Raw genomic sequence first — 16576 nt, 5'->3', positions numbered from 1 at the left:
ATTCCTTGTTCTCAGGAACTGTCTCACCAACTTGTTTTCTTGGAGTTTTAAAAACTATTGTAACAATTAGCGTTTAAAGAGACAAGTTAGAATTTAATGTGATTTCACATAGACAAATCGCTCTACCCCCCCCCCCCCCCCCAAAAATAGAGACGGACATTTTGAAAATGCCAAAACAAATTCAGAAAATGTTCATGTCTTATGCAGTACAGCATCTGGTCAAGATTATTCTTAAACATGCAAGGCCCAATGAAACTACTTTGAGCTGCACCACTGGCATGCCCAGGGCAAGGAGGAACACTGTGATATATAGCCCATAGTCAATTTCTGAAATGACTTACTGAGTACAAAAAAACTGCAGAAATAATATAATTATTCACTAAGGACAAACTATGTTAATATAGGTTGAAGCTCTCTAATTTGGCACCGTTGGAACCTAACCAGTGCTGAATCAGAGAATTTGCTGAACCACAGGAGGTCAATATCGTCTAGCACAGTGGTCCCCAACGCGGTGCTCGCAGGGGCCATGGCGCCCGCTGGGCCATTTATGTGCGCCCGCGGAGCAATCTGGGCTGGCCCTGTCCCCGGGCGTGTGACAGGTGCCAGCCCCGGGTGCATGGGCGGCCCCTGCCCTGGGGTCACGGCACATGCCGGTGCTGGCCCCGGGCATGCGGCGCATGCTTGGCCCTGCCCCCAGGGCATGTGGCCCGTGAGCAGCCCCGCCCCTGGACTTCCACAGCTTACTGGGGTCTTAGAAGACATTTAGGTAAATTAGAGCTAAATAACAGCACAGAACACTGAGAGCCGGACCAGAGATGTTACCAGACCAAAGAGTGCTGAACTAGAGAGGTTCAACCTATAGCATCACAGCTGACAAATTTAAAATAGCAAGAAAATTCAGAATGTAGGTTTTCATCTCATGGTTCTTACGTATTACGATGCACAAAGATATATTATTTATTTTAGAGAGCTGTCTATCTGCCTGTTCAAGAATTCCTTCTAAATGGTTAAGAGCTAGGACCACCAAATTCCATAGACAGCTTCCTTTTATCATTACTTAAAGCAACATAAGACTTTGGTTGTGTCAGGAAAACAGGATGTGCCTGGAATGCTCCTCACAAAACCAAACAAAAAAGAGACAATCACCAGATCACATACCCTCTTCAAAATTGGCATAACTGAGCAAATGTTGAAAGAGACTGAGTCAGAAAAATAGGATGAACCTGCAATAGGATTGCTTCTCAATAAACTTTACAAAAAAAAAAAAAGCAATAAAGTGGAGAAATTTGGATTAGTGTTCTTTTTGGCAAAGATAAATGAATGCTTAAGGTTTGAAAATTAGAAGAAAATGTTATTGCAAACCAGTCAATAGCTCTTTTTTGTTAAAACATAGCAGATAAGAGTTTACAGGGATGAAGAAAAAAAATACACTTGATGGCATTCCCATTTTTTTAAAAAAAATACTAAAAAACAAATGGAAACATTTTAACAGTCCCTTTAAGAAATTCAAAATAAAAATTAACTTCATAAAAATAACACTGTATTTTTGAAAAATACAATAATTTAAATAACGTATGTACATTTTCCTTTTATTTAAAAAAATAGGCTAAGTACCAAAGCAACTCCGAGTAAATCTGCTAGTAAATTCATAATGAAATACTGACATTACCTTTTTCTCACTAATGCATGGATGGCTCAAATATGCGTGGGAAGTGGTAAATCTTTGAAGTCAACTTTACTAACTGATTCCTGTACTACTCAGTTAGGATGTATACCAGTCGATTTACTACCAAATCCTTTCTTGAGAATAGCAGGGTTCATAAATGGGAAATGTAATATGGTAAGCATTTAAGTAAAACAGTAATTATCTGTTCATTTTCAAAATAACTAGCAGTTTAATAATAAAAACTATTTGCTAACCTGGACTAAATTATGCTAAGTTTATGAAAAGATTACATAGGTGGTTTTTTAACTTTATGAGATATGTTTCCTAATATTCCATGCAAAATAAATGCTGATTTCCTTGCCTGTTCAGTCATAAATATTCAGAGTATCTATTAGACTAAAAAGCATACCAAGCAAAGATTGGAAAAGAAAATAGCACTAAGAGACATCTCATGGCTTTGAGCCCAAGAGCTGCGTGAATGACTATAGCAATTTCCTATTTATTGTTGAGGGGGAAATCCTCATAATGTTGCAGATATGAAAAATAACTAAGGATTGGAGAGGCAGGAATCCTAGAGAGTGTACTGGACTCCACTAATTTTTCACCGCATAAATTATACTGACAACTTCCTCTAACTCAATTTAAGATTTTATTTTTTTTAATTTCTACTCTTTCAGGTCTTGGGGCCACATATTGAGAATATTTAACAACTTTGTTCAATCTTTTATAAAGTGTTGAAGGAAATTTTAATAGTAGTCTTGTCAATCTCCAATTAAGTGAACTAAATTTTGTGGGATCATTTATACTACTGTACAGTTTTAAAATACCCACTCAAATGAAAGATGCTACAGGGCAGAAGACAAGAAAACAGGAGGGAATATCTTCTCTTTTCTACATATATAGTTGTTTTTAAAAAGCGTACCCTGGGTGGTTTAGGTTTTCAAGATCTCCCCATCACTCTCAGTATTACTCATACACAGAGTGATGGATAGATTTTTTTTTTAAATGACCAGTGTTACTCATATCAGTTTCCTGACTGGCAATGGAGACTAGATCACCATTCTAAGTTTGATCCATGATCCAAAACCCAGAGGCTAGGCTTCAGAATGCTGTCTGAGGCTCTGATTCTATCAACTTTTGCACATGTGAGTAACTTTATACATGCCAGTAGTCCCAAGGAACTGAAAGGAACAATTCACAAGTGTGTCTTCATTACTGATCTTAGATATAGGCCTCTCTTTAAAATCAATAGTCCAGCAATATTTTTTTTAAGCATATGGTAAACACCACCAAAATTAATACCACTGCTCACATTCTTTAAATGTACATGTGTACTTTAAGCCCCAATCCAAGAAGGGTCTTGCTGCCTCAGAAAATAAAATGTCTGTACTGGGAATTTGCCCATATGCAGCAATCAATGACCAATAATACACAGGGGCAAGCTTCACTGGTGCAAATCACGACGTTCCTTGCCTATACTTCGGTATGCATTCGTGTAGCTTTATTGGAAGCCAGCCATCAACAGAAATATAAACTAGTCAAATTCCAGATACACACCCTTCAAATAAATCTTCATGAGATGGAATCTCTTTCAATTTCTTAAACGCACAAAGATTTAAGAGTAAGCTGTAAATAATTGTTAAAGAAGCTGGTTTGTACCTTCTTTAGCATATTTATGATGTATAAAGTCTGCTACCACTGCTTATTTAAGCATTTTTTATTTTTTGTTTGGTTTAAATCTTAGACCTTTTCTGCATTAGGGATTCTGGCCACCAGTGCCGCTGCACTGTATTTTAATGTGAAATTAAATGTGTATAGATTTATATTTATTATATCAATAGAGCTTGTGTATATAAAATTTTTCTTAAAGGAGAAATCTCTCCTGTAGCAAGAGGCAGACTTACCATCTACACAATTAGAGCACATACATGTACAATTTTACCTACAGTTACAAGGAAAGCAACAAAATGCATTGATGTTTGTACGTGGCACCACGTAGCTCCATCTTACTGGTCCACTTAAAAATATCCAAGACTTCCAGTACAGGGCTTATGGTCTGTCTGTCTTTCTCTAAACCTTTAGATGATATCTAAATTTAGAAGTTCAAAAAATTTCCTGCTAGCATCAGTGGTACAGAGCTCCTGCAGACAGACCTGATTTTATCACCATTTAATTAAATCTACTAGAAACATGTTTAATCAACACTGTCGTTAAAAAATTACCTGGCTATTGAGGCCTGTTCTATGCTAAGGCTCTCACCTATGCTAGCATGTTTCAGCTACACGGGTGACAGTACTGGGTGAGTATGGTTGATACACTCAAAAGGTAAGTCTACACTACAAAATAGGGATGCAGATAATGTGTAAAAACAATAAACATGTAACCAATTAAAATTCTTTTGGTTACACAAACATTTAACTATGGAACTAGGGATAAGTAGGGTGCTGCAGCATCCCTAATTTTAACCCGGAGATTCCAGCTACTGGCTCATGTGCCTGGGTTCCCAATGCACCCAGGGTCCTTGCTGTCATCCTGCAGTGGGTCAACAGTCGGAATCCGAGGCAAAGTTTAATTGTTAAGGGAAACCATGCATCAGCTTATCTGTTAACCAACTACTATTTTCCATCCCTACTACAAAATTAAGTTTGTCAGTGTAACTTAGGTTTACAGCCACCACATTGAATTGAATTGGTTATACACAGCCACATAACATTGCTTGCCTTGGCAGTATGCATCCTCACCAGTAGTGCTTCCACTGATTTAAATGCCAGCGTGGGGGAATTTTAGAATAGCTTCCAAAAGGCAGCACGTTGTTGTAAGCAACGCAGGATACACAGAGGCCTTGTCTACACTAAAAAGGAAGACTGCTGCTGCCACAATCCATCTTCCAGAGTTTGATTTAATGAGTCTACTTAAGACTAAATCGAACTCAGAGGGTGCTCCCGCCAGCATCCAGTCCTCCTTCTTTTGCGAGGTTTAAGAGAAGCTGATGGAAGCATTTCCTGTCGGCCTCCCGCTGTGGGGATGTTGCCAAGCTCAGCTTAAGATAAGCCAACTCCAGCTATGTAGAACTTGAGCTGCATACCTTAAGCCGGGCTGCCAAGTCTAGAGCACACCTGGCCTGACACATCATCAGCCTGAACTACATCAACTTAAGTGCTATGACTCTCACAGTGATGAAGTTATTAAGTTGGTGTAATGAGCAAGTTAAATCAGCGAGAGCTACATTTCAGTACTGATGCTTGGACAGAGTCAAGTCAACCTAAGCTAGGTTGACACCACTCTGTAATGCAGATTAACCCTTAGGAAACAAAATGATGTTATTCTTCTTTTGCAGTTGCCAATTTCCAGGATCACATTTGAGAGGGAAAGGCAAGCCTTATATTTGTGGACATGCAAACCAAGCAATGAACGGACTTAGAGTTATTACTAAGCAATTAACTTGATTGGATCATTTTCAGGTAGTTATGAAGGCTTTAAAATTGCATAGTATGCAGTATTTTAGTTAAAGTGTCAGTTATATCAAACACTGTTCAGGTAAATAATTAGATTTTTAGCAATTATCCAAAAGCTAAGATGGTTGGCAGTTTACTGCCCCACATACTCAATGCAAAATTCATGCAAGACAGACATATAAAAACATGCATTCGGATGAGACCAACACCATTATTTTGCTGCCTTTTATTTTTTTCAGAATTTACACGCAGAAAAGGCAATTCTCAATTCATCCTGCTCTTTCACCTTTTACCAATATGAAAATATTTCAAAGAAAAGAGTCTCTATGAAACTTGGAAGAGAAGGTTTTGAAATAATTTTAACAGTTAAATTATGCCATTGAAAATACTCTACAACAGAAATGTTAATAGCCATTAACTATGCTGATGGGACTAGAATCTCTATAATTAGCACCTCTTGTTTAAAAAAAATAAATAAATCCAGCCTCAAAATGGCAAAGCACAAAATATTCTCTGCATTTACTAACATAGGAAATGGCTTCATGGGAAAAGTAATTACTAAACATACTGGAGTAATAATTAGAGGCCTCATTCAGGATCAGAGCCCCATTGTGCTAGGTGCTTTGCAAATACACAGAAAGAGACATGTCCCAAACATCCAACTAAAGAAACACAGTACTGTATCTCAATTTATGCAATTCAAATCACACATTTAAAAAACACAGATTCTTAACAGAGTGGTTAAATATTTTAAAACACGACTGTTTAACACCTTTGAAGTTGCACACTGGAATGTGTGGTTAACAATTGCTCGCTTAGTTTTTCCAAAGGTTGATTTAACTAAAACAGTTTAAAGACGGTTCAGTTACAAGATGACAATCTCTTGCAGTAGACATTTATTTCAGATGAAATATTTCAGTTCCTTACGATGTAATTGATAACAATGAAAAGATAATTAGTAGGGCTGTCAATTGACATGCATTAACACCTGCGATTAACGCAGACCAGGATTAACGAGTTAAATTTTTTAACTCATTAATCATAGGTGTTAATGCAGCACTGCCCCTTTGAAGTGCCGCTGCCGCGCTTCAAAGGGGCAGCACGACACGGCGCCCAGGATCAGCTGGGGACTCCCTAGTTAACCCGGGGCTCCACTACCCCTTTGAAATGCGCAGAGGCAGCGTTTCAAAGGGGGCAGCCACCTCATTGCTAAGCCGAAGATCAGCTGTGCAGTGGCTGCCCCTTAGAATGCCGCCTTCAGCATGTTTCAAAGGGACTGTGGAGCCCGCGGTCAGCTGGGGACTACTCAGCTGATCCCAGGCTCTGTGTAGCATTTCCCCAGGACCTGGGATCAGCTGGGAAACTCCCCAGCTGACCCCGGGTTCTGGGGAGCGCGGAGTCCCCAGCTGACCCTGGGCTCAAGGGCCGCCCCTTTGAAACACATGCAGAGGTTTCAATGTGCAAGGCTAGACAAATAATACAATCTACTCGCCCGTGGCGAGTAGATTGCAACCCGGAAGAGCCAGGTTCGGGCAATCTGTGCATGAGCAGAATGATCTCAATGCTCAATGACTTCTTTGTTTCGGTCTTCACCGAGAAGTCTGGAGGTGTGCCTAACGTAGTGAATACAAGCAGAGAGAGGGTAAGTTTAGAAGATAGGATACACAAAGAACAAGTTAAAAATCACTTAGGAAAGTTAGATGTCAGCAAGTCACCAGGTCCTGATGAAATGCATCCCAGGATACTCAAGGAGCTGATAGAGGAGGTATCTGAGCCTTTAGCTATGATCTTTGAAAAATCATGGAACACAGGGGAGATTCCAGAAGACTGGAAAAGGGCAAATATTGTGCCCATCTATAAAAAGGGGAATAAGAACAACCCAGGAAACTACAGACTGGTCAGTTTAACGTCTGTCCCAGGGAAGATAATGGAGCAGGTAATTAAGGAAATCATATGCAAACACTTGGAAGGTAATAAAGTGATAGGGAATAGCCAGCATGGGTTTGTGAAGAACAAGTCATGCCAAACTAATCTGATAGCTTTGATAGGATAACGAGCCTTGTGGATAAGGGAGAAGCGGTGGATGTCATATACCTAGATTTTAGTAAGGCATTTGATATGGTCTCCCATGATATTCTTATTGATAAATTAGGCAAATATAACTTAGATAGGGCCACGATAAGGTGGGTGCATAATTGGCTGGATAACCGTAGTCAGAGAGTTGTTGTTAACAGTGCTAAATCCTGCTGGAAAGGGATAACAAGTGGAGTTCCGCAAGGGTCTGTTTTTGGGACCCGTACTGTTCAATATCTTCATCAATGATGTAGATATTGGGATAGAGAGTACGCTTATTAAGTTTGCAGATGATACCAAACTGGGTGGGGTTGCAACTTCTTTGGAGGATAGGGACATAATTCAAAATGACCTTAGCAAGTTAGAGAAATGGTCAGAGGTAAACAGGATGAAGTTTAATAAAGAGAAATGCAAAGTGCTCCACTTAGGAAGGAACAATCAGTTCCATACATACAAGATGGGAAGCGACTGTCTAGGAAGGAGCATGGCGGAAAGGGATCTAGGGGTCATAGTGGATCACAAGTTGAATATGAGTCAACAGTGTGATGCTGTTGCAAAAAAAGAAAATATGATTCTAGGTTGTATCAACAGGTGTGTTGTAAGCAAAACTCGTGAAATCATTCTGCCGCTCTACTCTGCACTAGTTAGGCCTCAGCTGGAGTACTGTGTCCAGTTCTGGGCGCCACATTTCAAGAAAGATGTGGAGAAATTGGAAAGGGTACAGAGAAGACCGACAAGAATGATTAAAGGTCTAGAGAACATGACCTATGAAGCCAGGCTTCATGAACTGGGCTTGTTTAGTTTGGAAAAAAGAAGATTAAGGGGGGACATGATAGCAGTTTTCAAATATCTAAAAGGGTGTCACAAGGAGGAAGGAGAAAATTTGTTCCTCTTGGTTTCTGAGGACAGGACAAGGAGCAATGGGCTTAAAGTGCAGCAGGGGAGGTTTAGATTGGACATTAGGAAAAAATTCCTAACTGTCAGGGTGGTCAAATATTGGAATAAATTGCCAAGGGAGGTGGTGGAATCTCCCTCTCTGGAGATATTTAAGAACAGGTTAGACAGACATCTGTCAGGGATGGTGTAGACGGAGCTTGGTCCTGCCTTGAGGGCGGGGGGCTGGACTCGATGACCTCTCGAGGTCCCTTCCAGTCCTATAATTTTATGATTCTATGCACAGATCGCCGGACAGTGTGGCTGACGAGCGAGGCTCGCTGTGGTTCGGCGAGCCCTGTCAATGTGGCAATGCCGCACAGCTGTGCGGTGCTGCCACTTTGAAGTACCCCTTCCCACCCTTTGCTCCCTCTATCTGACAGAGGATATCGACTAGTCCACCAGTTGACTGACTATCCAGAGAGTTGACTAGTCTTTAGCTTCCCTATCAGGGCTCAGATGGGCACTCCAGCTGATCCCGGGCTCCTAATGTGCCACCCCCTTGAGGCGCTGTTGATTTGTACTGTGGTATCCAGGAAATGGATCTCTCATGTAGAATGGTCCAGGTTGAGGTTGATGGTGGGGTGTAGGTTGTTGAAATCTCTGTGGAATGTCTCCAGTGTCTCTTGGCCATGCATCCAGATCATAAAGATGTCATCGATGTAGCGTAAGTAAAGAAGGGGTAAAAGGGGACGGGAGTTGAGGAACCGTTGTTCTAGGTCAGCCATAAAGATCTGGACGCATGGCCAAGAGACACTGGAGACATTCCACAGAGATTTCAATAACCTACACCCCACCATCAACCTCAACCTGGACCATTCTACATGAGAGATCCATTTCCTGGACACCATTTCCTGTTGACAAAACAACAATGGAATATTACACACCACCCTCTACAGAAAACCCACTGACTCATACAGTTACCTACATGCTTCCAGCTCCCATCCAGCACACACCATACGATCCATCATCTATAGCCAAGCCCTTCGATACAACCGCATCTGCTCTAATCCCACAGACAGAGACCAGAAACTTCAAGACCTCTACCAAGCATTTATAAACTTCAACTACCAATCCGGATAAATAAAAAAAGCAAATTGAAAGAGCCAGACGAATACCTAGAAACCATCTACTTCAAGACAGACCCAAGAAAACCAACAATAGAACACCACTTGTCATCACCTACAACCCCCAACTTAAACCTGTCCAACACATTATCAATAAACTACAGCCTATACTGGAACAGGATACTAAACTCCAAGAGGCTCTGGGAGACAGACCCATAGTCTCCTATAGACAACCACCTAACCTCAAGATGATTCTTACCAACAACCACAGGACATACCACACTAATACCAACCCTGGTACCTTCCCTTGCAACAAACCCCGTTGCCAGCTTTGTCCACATATTCACTCTGCTGATACCATTATTGGACCTAACCAAGTGAGTTATAAGATCAAGAATACATATTCCTGTGCATTTAGAAATATAATTTATGCTAGCACGTGCCGAAAGTGTCCGTCTGCTATGTACATTGAACAAATGTCTCAGACACTTCGCCAAAGGATCAATGCCCACAAAACAGATATTAGACAGGATCACAAAGAAAAAAACAGTTTCTTGCTATTTCAACCAGAAAGGACACTGTCTCAACGACTTAATTACCTGCATCCTGCTTCAGAAGCCTTTTAAATCTGCACTTGAAAGGGAATCCTCTGAACTATCATTCATGATAAAATTCGACAGCATGGGTCTCAACAAAGACCCCAGTTATCTTACCCATTACAAAGATAGCTTCCCCAATTATCACCTCTAATACTATTAGCTCACAGACATTTACCTTCTCCCCCCCCCACGTCTCCCTGCTGTTCTGAAATTTGATTTGTCCTTTTCATATGTGTTCTTTTTTTTTTTTTAATTGTATCCTTTGGTATATATGGTTGTGACTATTTTCTTCCACTATTTGATCTGAGGAAGTGGGTCTGGCCCATGAAAGCTCATTATCTAAGAAACCATCTTGTTAGTCTTTAAAGTGCTACATAGTCCTGTATTTTGTTTCAGCTACACCAAACTAACATGGCTACATTTCTATCACTATTCCTGTTTCAAGTTATTACACCATTTTTGTGAGAAAAAACAAGAACCCTAGGATTAGCATTAGTAAATTATGATAATCCAAGCAGGGAGTTTCACATGTAACCCATGTGAAACCCACACTAACAGAGTGTGGCTCATAGTACCCGCAAGTGGTTAGGCCACAGAGAGGTCTGTGTACACCACTGCCTCAAAGCTAAGAGAACTGCTCCTTTAGCATACATAGTAGAGGCTCCCACTTTTAGAGCACAAAGATTTGAATGTAGGTCCACTGATGACCCTCATAAAAAATGAAAAAAAAAAAAAACCCAGACAAAGCTATAGTTGACTCTCTCCCATCTGGGTACTTTTCTTGAAATCCTTGGCTGGGTCATGTGTTGCTGTTCCCTTATCACACTTCAATTTCTAGCATAAACAGGTATTAACATGGTAAATGACAGAACAAGACAATTTCTCATGATAGACCAGAGGCTAACAGTTCACTGTTATAACCAATTACCCAATAGTGCTAACCCAATTATTTCCCTTGTGATCAAGATTAAGACACTAACAAAAAGCTCCTAGATATGGCTCTTGTAGGACTCCAGGTTCAGCTTGCAAAGATTTTTTTTTCCCAAATCTGGTCCCATAAAAGGATTACAAATCTGAGTTTGTTTTGAAGAAACTCTCTCAAGCCCTTCAGTTTCAGCAACACAATATAATAAACTATTTTACATGTACCTGATAGTGAGACCTTATGACTAAAAACAAATCCAGTAGTCAACATAGAAACCTCGAGCAGTTTATTTCTGAAATTTTATGAGAACCAATTAAATAATATTATTGATATCATATGCTACAGTCTTGAAACAGAGATATCGTTACAGAAATCGGAGGCTGACTAGCCTGCCATTCAGACGATACCAATTTGCCACAGAATCACACAACTATAGTATTATATTACCATCATGTTCATTCCTTGCAATGGTAAACAAAATATGGCCAAAACTGCTATCTAAAAGACTCGGAGGATTCTGCAGCTAACTGAATACAATCATATCCCTGCACTTGCACAAAGCCTCAAGGAAATCAGTGAATGTTCCCTACCAAGGAATCAGTTGAAGGACTGACATCCAAAAATGTTACTCTTTTAAGGCAACCTTATTTGGCCATTTGTTGGAATGCCTCCATTGTATAGTGTTTTCGGTCCTGATTCAAATTGTTTTAAATAAGTGAGAGGTACAGGAGGAAATTGTTGAAATACATCACCCCCAATCCCTCACCCCACATCATAAAACTGATATTATCAACCTGTTTACATCTATAGTTACAAAAAACAGTATATTCCAAGTCAGTGATATGTAAAGCAAAACTTGTTTGACATCCAGAAACTTGAATTAATTAGTTCAGTTTTGCTATGCTTACTTACTATAAACAGAGAATAACACAGGTTTTATGTAACATGGTTCTCTTATTCAGACCCTTAACCTTAAGTGATTAGACTGGATCAGCAATCCTCAAAAACAAAGAGCTGCCCAACATTTAGTTTTAGAGCCTGGGTTGTGCCACAATAGCTCATGATACCATCTACATTTTGTGTTTGTCTCTAAGGGATCATCTAGACTACGCTAAAGTGTTGAAAGAGGATATGCAAATTCTGCGGGATTTGCATATCTTCTTCCGATCTCACTTTAGAAAGCAGAGCTTTCGCAAGTGAAAGTAGTCAAGGTGCGGGTTTTTTTGGCAACCCCCCCTTTTTCAAAAAGCCGCGTAAACCTCATTTTTTGAGGAAAAGTGGCTTTTCGAAAAAGGCCTCTTTCGATGCTTTAGCGTAGTCTAGACGAGCCCTAAGGTGCTGCAGCACTATTTGTTGTTTTTTCAGTTACAGACTAACATGGCTACCCCTCTGAAAATTATACATTGTATCAACAGCATGAAAGTCTGAGGTAGTTCCACTATATCTTGTGACAAAGGAAATCTTAGTGTTTAAGAAGAACTCAGAGAAGTTTGTGTTCAGAGATTAGCTGACATCAAATATCAACCCAACGTAGTCTGTAATCTGGCAAAAAAGCACAAATGATGGGGAAAGGCTGGCAATGGGGAAATCTTTATAGACCTTTGATGGCTGGAGCCCAAGTGCACCTTATCTTCTCCTAGCACCTGTGCAGACTCTTCTGGGTGATACGGTGATGCAAACGTTATCAAGTCGCATCATCACAACATCGAAACATGTAATGTTTGGATTTAATTGTGCACAGTTAAACATGGTTGAACAGAGCAAGATGCATTGTTCTTAGTCCAACTATAGATTTAAGCTAACTTCTTGTTCTTAAAACAAAAAAGTGTTAAAAAAAAACAGATGAAAATATATAAAGTGACACTATTTTTTGTACTCCCTCAAGAGAATTTGGTTATAATAATGTAAATGATCAATGGTCTTTAATACCATATGCATGTTCCATGTTTAAAATGCACTGCCCTCCCCTCAAAGGTTACTGTTCTTCCAACACAGTGGGCAAGTGAATACCCAGAATACCAGGGAAAACAATGGAATGGATTCTTCATCCATCTTAGAATGGCCTAAATGGTGCTGGACTCTCTTATCTAGATAAAATTGCATACTATTGGTGAAGACCAAAATGATACGCTTTGTGAAACATTCCTGTCGTTATTCCTTAAGCATGTTCACTTGCTCCTCATCCTATTTCTACAGAAGTTTTGTATGCATTAAATTTTACTTTTAATCACCAAGAAGGTGAGAGGCAGAAGATAGAACTGTGGGATGTGTGTTTGTTCTGCTCTTTATTTTTTACTTGATGCCATGCTTCGTCTGAAGAATAGAAACCATAAGTATTTGTATGGAGGCTCCTGTGGTTAATTATATCCTTATAGCCTGCATTGAAATATTTTCCCATGTATACTTCATTCACAAATAAAAAAAAAATTGAACAAAAAGTAAACCCATAACCTCTGCTTATTGGATCTGTATATTTTGAAACAAGAAAATGTTGAGAAAAAGCAACCAGATGTCCACAGCCGAGTATAAAATACCACCACAAACTTTCAAATTTAAAGCAGCAGTATCCAAAGACATGTACAACAAGAAGGGAAACTTACATTTTTACAGGACTCCTCCAATACATACTTTCCCATCTCAGAGATTCAACTCCCAACTGAATTCAATAGGAGTTTTATCGGTCCCTTAAGCAGCCACTTTAAGTACAATTCCAGTACAATTTTATTCAGTGTTTAGTCTCTCCTAATGGGTTATGGTTAAATGGGACCCAGACTCACCAAAGTTACACTGCCACTGGATAGACACTTCTAACAAATTTAATTCCTACCCCTTCCAGAGAGGTACTTGTTCTCCAGTCCATAATCCTTGCAGACCGATGCTTACTCCCATTTCCAGATAAACATGGAAAAATCTTTCTCCCTTTCAGCCCATTCCTGTTATCTACTTGTGACTCACTGATGGATTTCCCCCTTCTGATTATATGGCACAGATCCTAAGAATCATAGATCAATCTCTGACTATCACATCAACTAGGCAATTGATCATTGCTGGCCCCTCAGCTTCTCACTTATCACTAGAACGTTTAAGAAGCAGGAAGGAGAAAAGAGGTGACTGTTGTTTTAGCCTTCTAGAAAATAGTTTGACATATTACCCAAACCCTGAAACGAAGAGCTTGAGGCTTCAATACCCACCTTATGGCAGCCAGGGTAGGTTGCCATGGCACTGAGAGTGGGGATGCTGGGATTCTTGCTGGTGCTGGCCATGATGTTTTGGATCTGGGTAAGCTCTTGCCTCAGCACTTGCTTCTGATGAAAGCTGAAAGCAGGGTGGTTGGATGCCATAGTGAAGAGCAAGAGAAATTCATCTCCAGTGCGGCCCTCATTGAGCTGCAGCCCATAGTTGTTGATGACAGAATCAATGTGGGTAAGTGTACGGAAAAGGACTCCAGCCGCTTCTCGGTGTGCAGACCCCAACAAAGCAAGGGAGACCAGCAGTTTGCTACGTACCACCTCATCTGTCAAGTTAGTGAGGCTACCCAAGTCAGCAGGGTTGTTGGCCTTGATTTCAGAGTCACGTAGGGAGTGATAGTCCTTGCGGGCCAAGTCCTCTAAGCAGGCACCCAGAAAGCGTAGTTCAAGTGGGATGCACAGGTCCAGGAGGCCACAGAGAAATTCCACTCGCTGAGGAGAGGGCAGTTCTGAGAACCAGCGGTATACGCTGTCCCTTTGCAGCCGTGGGCACCGCTTCTCTACCATGTTGCTACTGCAGCTATCACCACCACCACCACCAGTGCTGGTACCTCCAGGACAGGGGAGGTACACACTGAGGTGGGAGGGAAAGTGCCCAAACAAAAAAGGGGGTAGCAGGGGAACTACAATAGGACCCTGAGAGATAAGTACCCAGATACAAGAAGGGGGTACTCTAACAGCAATACATACTGGGTCCCAAACAGTAAAAATCCAGAGAACTCAGGGAGCTTGCATTAGGAGTGAGGGTAGACTGGAACCCTGAAGAGATGTGTGTGAAGGAACATGCAGGGACCAGGTGTGGAGGGAGTGGGAGGCAGTTAGTGATGGCAGAAAATAAGGACTTGCAAGGTCCCTGAAAGGAGTTAGTGATGGGTAAGGATGAAGGGAGTACAAAGGACCCAGAGGGAAGGGTTAGAGACAGGACGTGAGGACCCTGGCGAGGGGTTAACAATGGGGGGGGGTGAAATATAGGAAGATGCAAGGACTCACAGCAGTTGTTTATGAACAGAGGGAACACACAGGGATCCTGGATGAGGGGATTCCAATAGGGAGGTGGAATGAGGAGACACACCAGGATCTTGGAGGGGCTTCCAATGGAGGGGATGCAGGGACAAGCAGGAACCTTGAGCGAAAGAGAGGGCCTAAGAAGGGATTTCTGATGAGGTGGATGAGAGGACACGCAGTGACTCCGGGGATTAGTGATGGGGAAGTGTCAGGACACACATGGATACTGGGGGAGAGGACCAACCCGGGGTGAGGTCACCAGTGGAGGAGATGAGGAGACAACAGAGACCCGAGAGTGGGCTAGGGATGGAGTACCAGGACACGCCAGGGCCTGGAAGGGGAGGACGAAGGAACACACTGGGAGGCCCGCAAGGAGGCTAAGGATAGGAGGCGACAAGACGCTCAGGGGGACCAGGATGGGGCTAGGAAAGGAGCGGGGGTGACAGGACACGCAGGGAACCCAGGCTGGGACTAGGGACGTGGGAGGGGGGTGACAGGACACACCAGGGGGCTAGGGACGGGAGGGATGACAGGACGCACCGGCAGGGCAAGAAGGGGATGAGGGGGGGTGACAGGACGCGCGGGGGGCGCGAGGGAGGGTGACAGAACACGCGGAGGGGCGCGAGGGGGGGTGACAGGACGCGCGGGGGGGGCGCTGACAGGACGCGCGGGGGGGCGCAGGGGGGGTGACAGGACGCGCGGGGGGGCGCAGGGGAGGTGACAGGACGCGCGGGGGGGCGCTGACAGGACGCGCGGGGGGGCGCGAGGGGGGGGTGACAGGACGCGCGCGGGGGGGGGTGACAGGACGCGCCGGGCCCGGGACGGCGGTGGGGCCGGGCAGCCCGGAGCGCAGGGCGCGGGGCTCGGCGGGGAGCAGGCCCGAGGGGCCGGGAGATGCGAGGGAGCCCGGGGATGGCGGGCGCAGGGCAGCGCCGCGTGCCCGGCTCGGCGGAACCAGGCCTGTGGGCCGCTCCCCTCACGGGGCGGCTCCTTCCCTCCGCTTCAGCCCGGCGCGCTCCATCCTCCGAGGGGCCCCGCGCCCCCGCCGCGCGCCTCTTCCTCCGGCTGGGCTCCGCGCCGGCTGGCCGCCCGCCGGCTCCCCACGGCTGACGAGCGCCGGGCTGGCCCCGCCGGCTGCAACCGCCCCCGGCGATCCCAAGCCGCCACTACCGCGGCAAATAATCCCCGCCGGCGGCAGCGAGCGGAGCGGAGGCACACGCCGCTGTGTGTGGAAGTGAATTGCGGCGGAGGAATCCTCAGCGCCGATCCAGCGGGAGGAGGCCGGAACTCACTCTCTCCCCCCCGCCCCTCACTCACTCGCGGCCCAACCCTACGCCACGCCCCGCCCTCTTTCTCCACCTCCGCCCACGGACGGGCCGCGGCGGCCAGGCTTCGAGTAGCTCCGCCCTCCCCGCGCCAACCTCCCGCGGGCGGGGGGCCCACCCGAGCGGAAGGCCGCGTTGTCAATCATGCGCCTCCGTCCCGCCCCCCGCTAGATGACTGGCCAAGAGCCACAGGGGCGGGGGAGGTAAGAGAGGACAGCATGTGCCTGCAGCTACGCCTGGGCTGCCGGCACAAGCGTGCAGGGGACGGGGCCAGGCTGGC

The 16576-nt window shown here is 43.7% G+C and overlaps 1 protein-coding gene across 2 annotated transcripts in view; it reads right to left on the bottom strand.

The window, feature by feature from the left end:
• The window catches only part of ZCCHC14 (zinc finger CCHC-type containing 14), a 111143-nt gene extending 95564 nt beyond the window's left edge, over nucleotides 1–15579 (bottom strand). For both annotated transcript variants that reach the window (XR_012906635.1, XM_006137374.2), the window contains exon 1: nucleotides 13910–15579. Coding sequence is in view for 1 of the 2 variants with exons in the window: in XM_006137374.2 (XP_006137436.1) it covers nucleotides 13910–14473 (564 nt within the window). In the remaining variant the exon portion in view is untranslated. The remainder of the gene's footprint in view (nucleotides 1–13909) is intronic.
• Between the last annotated feature and the right edge of the window lie 997 nt (nucleotides 15580–16576).

The sequence above is a fragment of the Pelodiscus sinensis genome, chromosome 12 (assembly GCF_049634645.1).
Source record: "Pelodiscus sinensis isolate JC-2024 chromosome 12, ASM4963464v1, whole genome shotgun sequence".
In the NCBI taxonomy this organism is placed as follows: Eukaryota; Metazoa; Chordata; order Testudines; family Trionychidae; genus Pelodiscus; species Pelodiscus sinensis.
The sequence above is the reverse complement of the archived record's forward strand: the minus strand, read 5'-3'. Positions and strand labels throughout refer to the sequence as shown.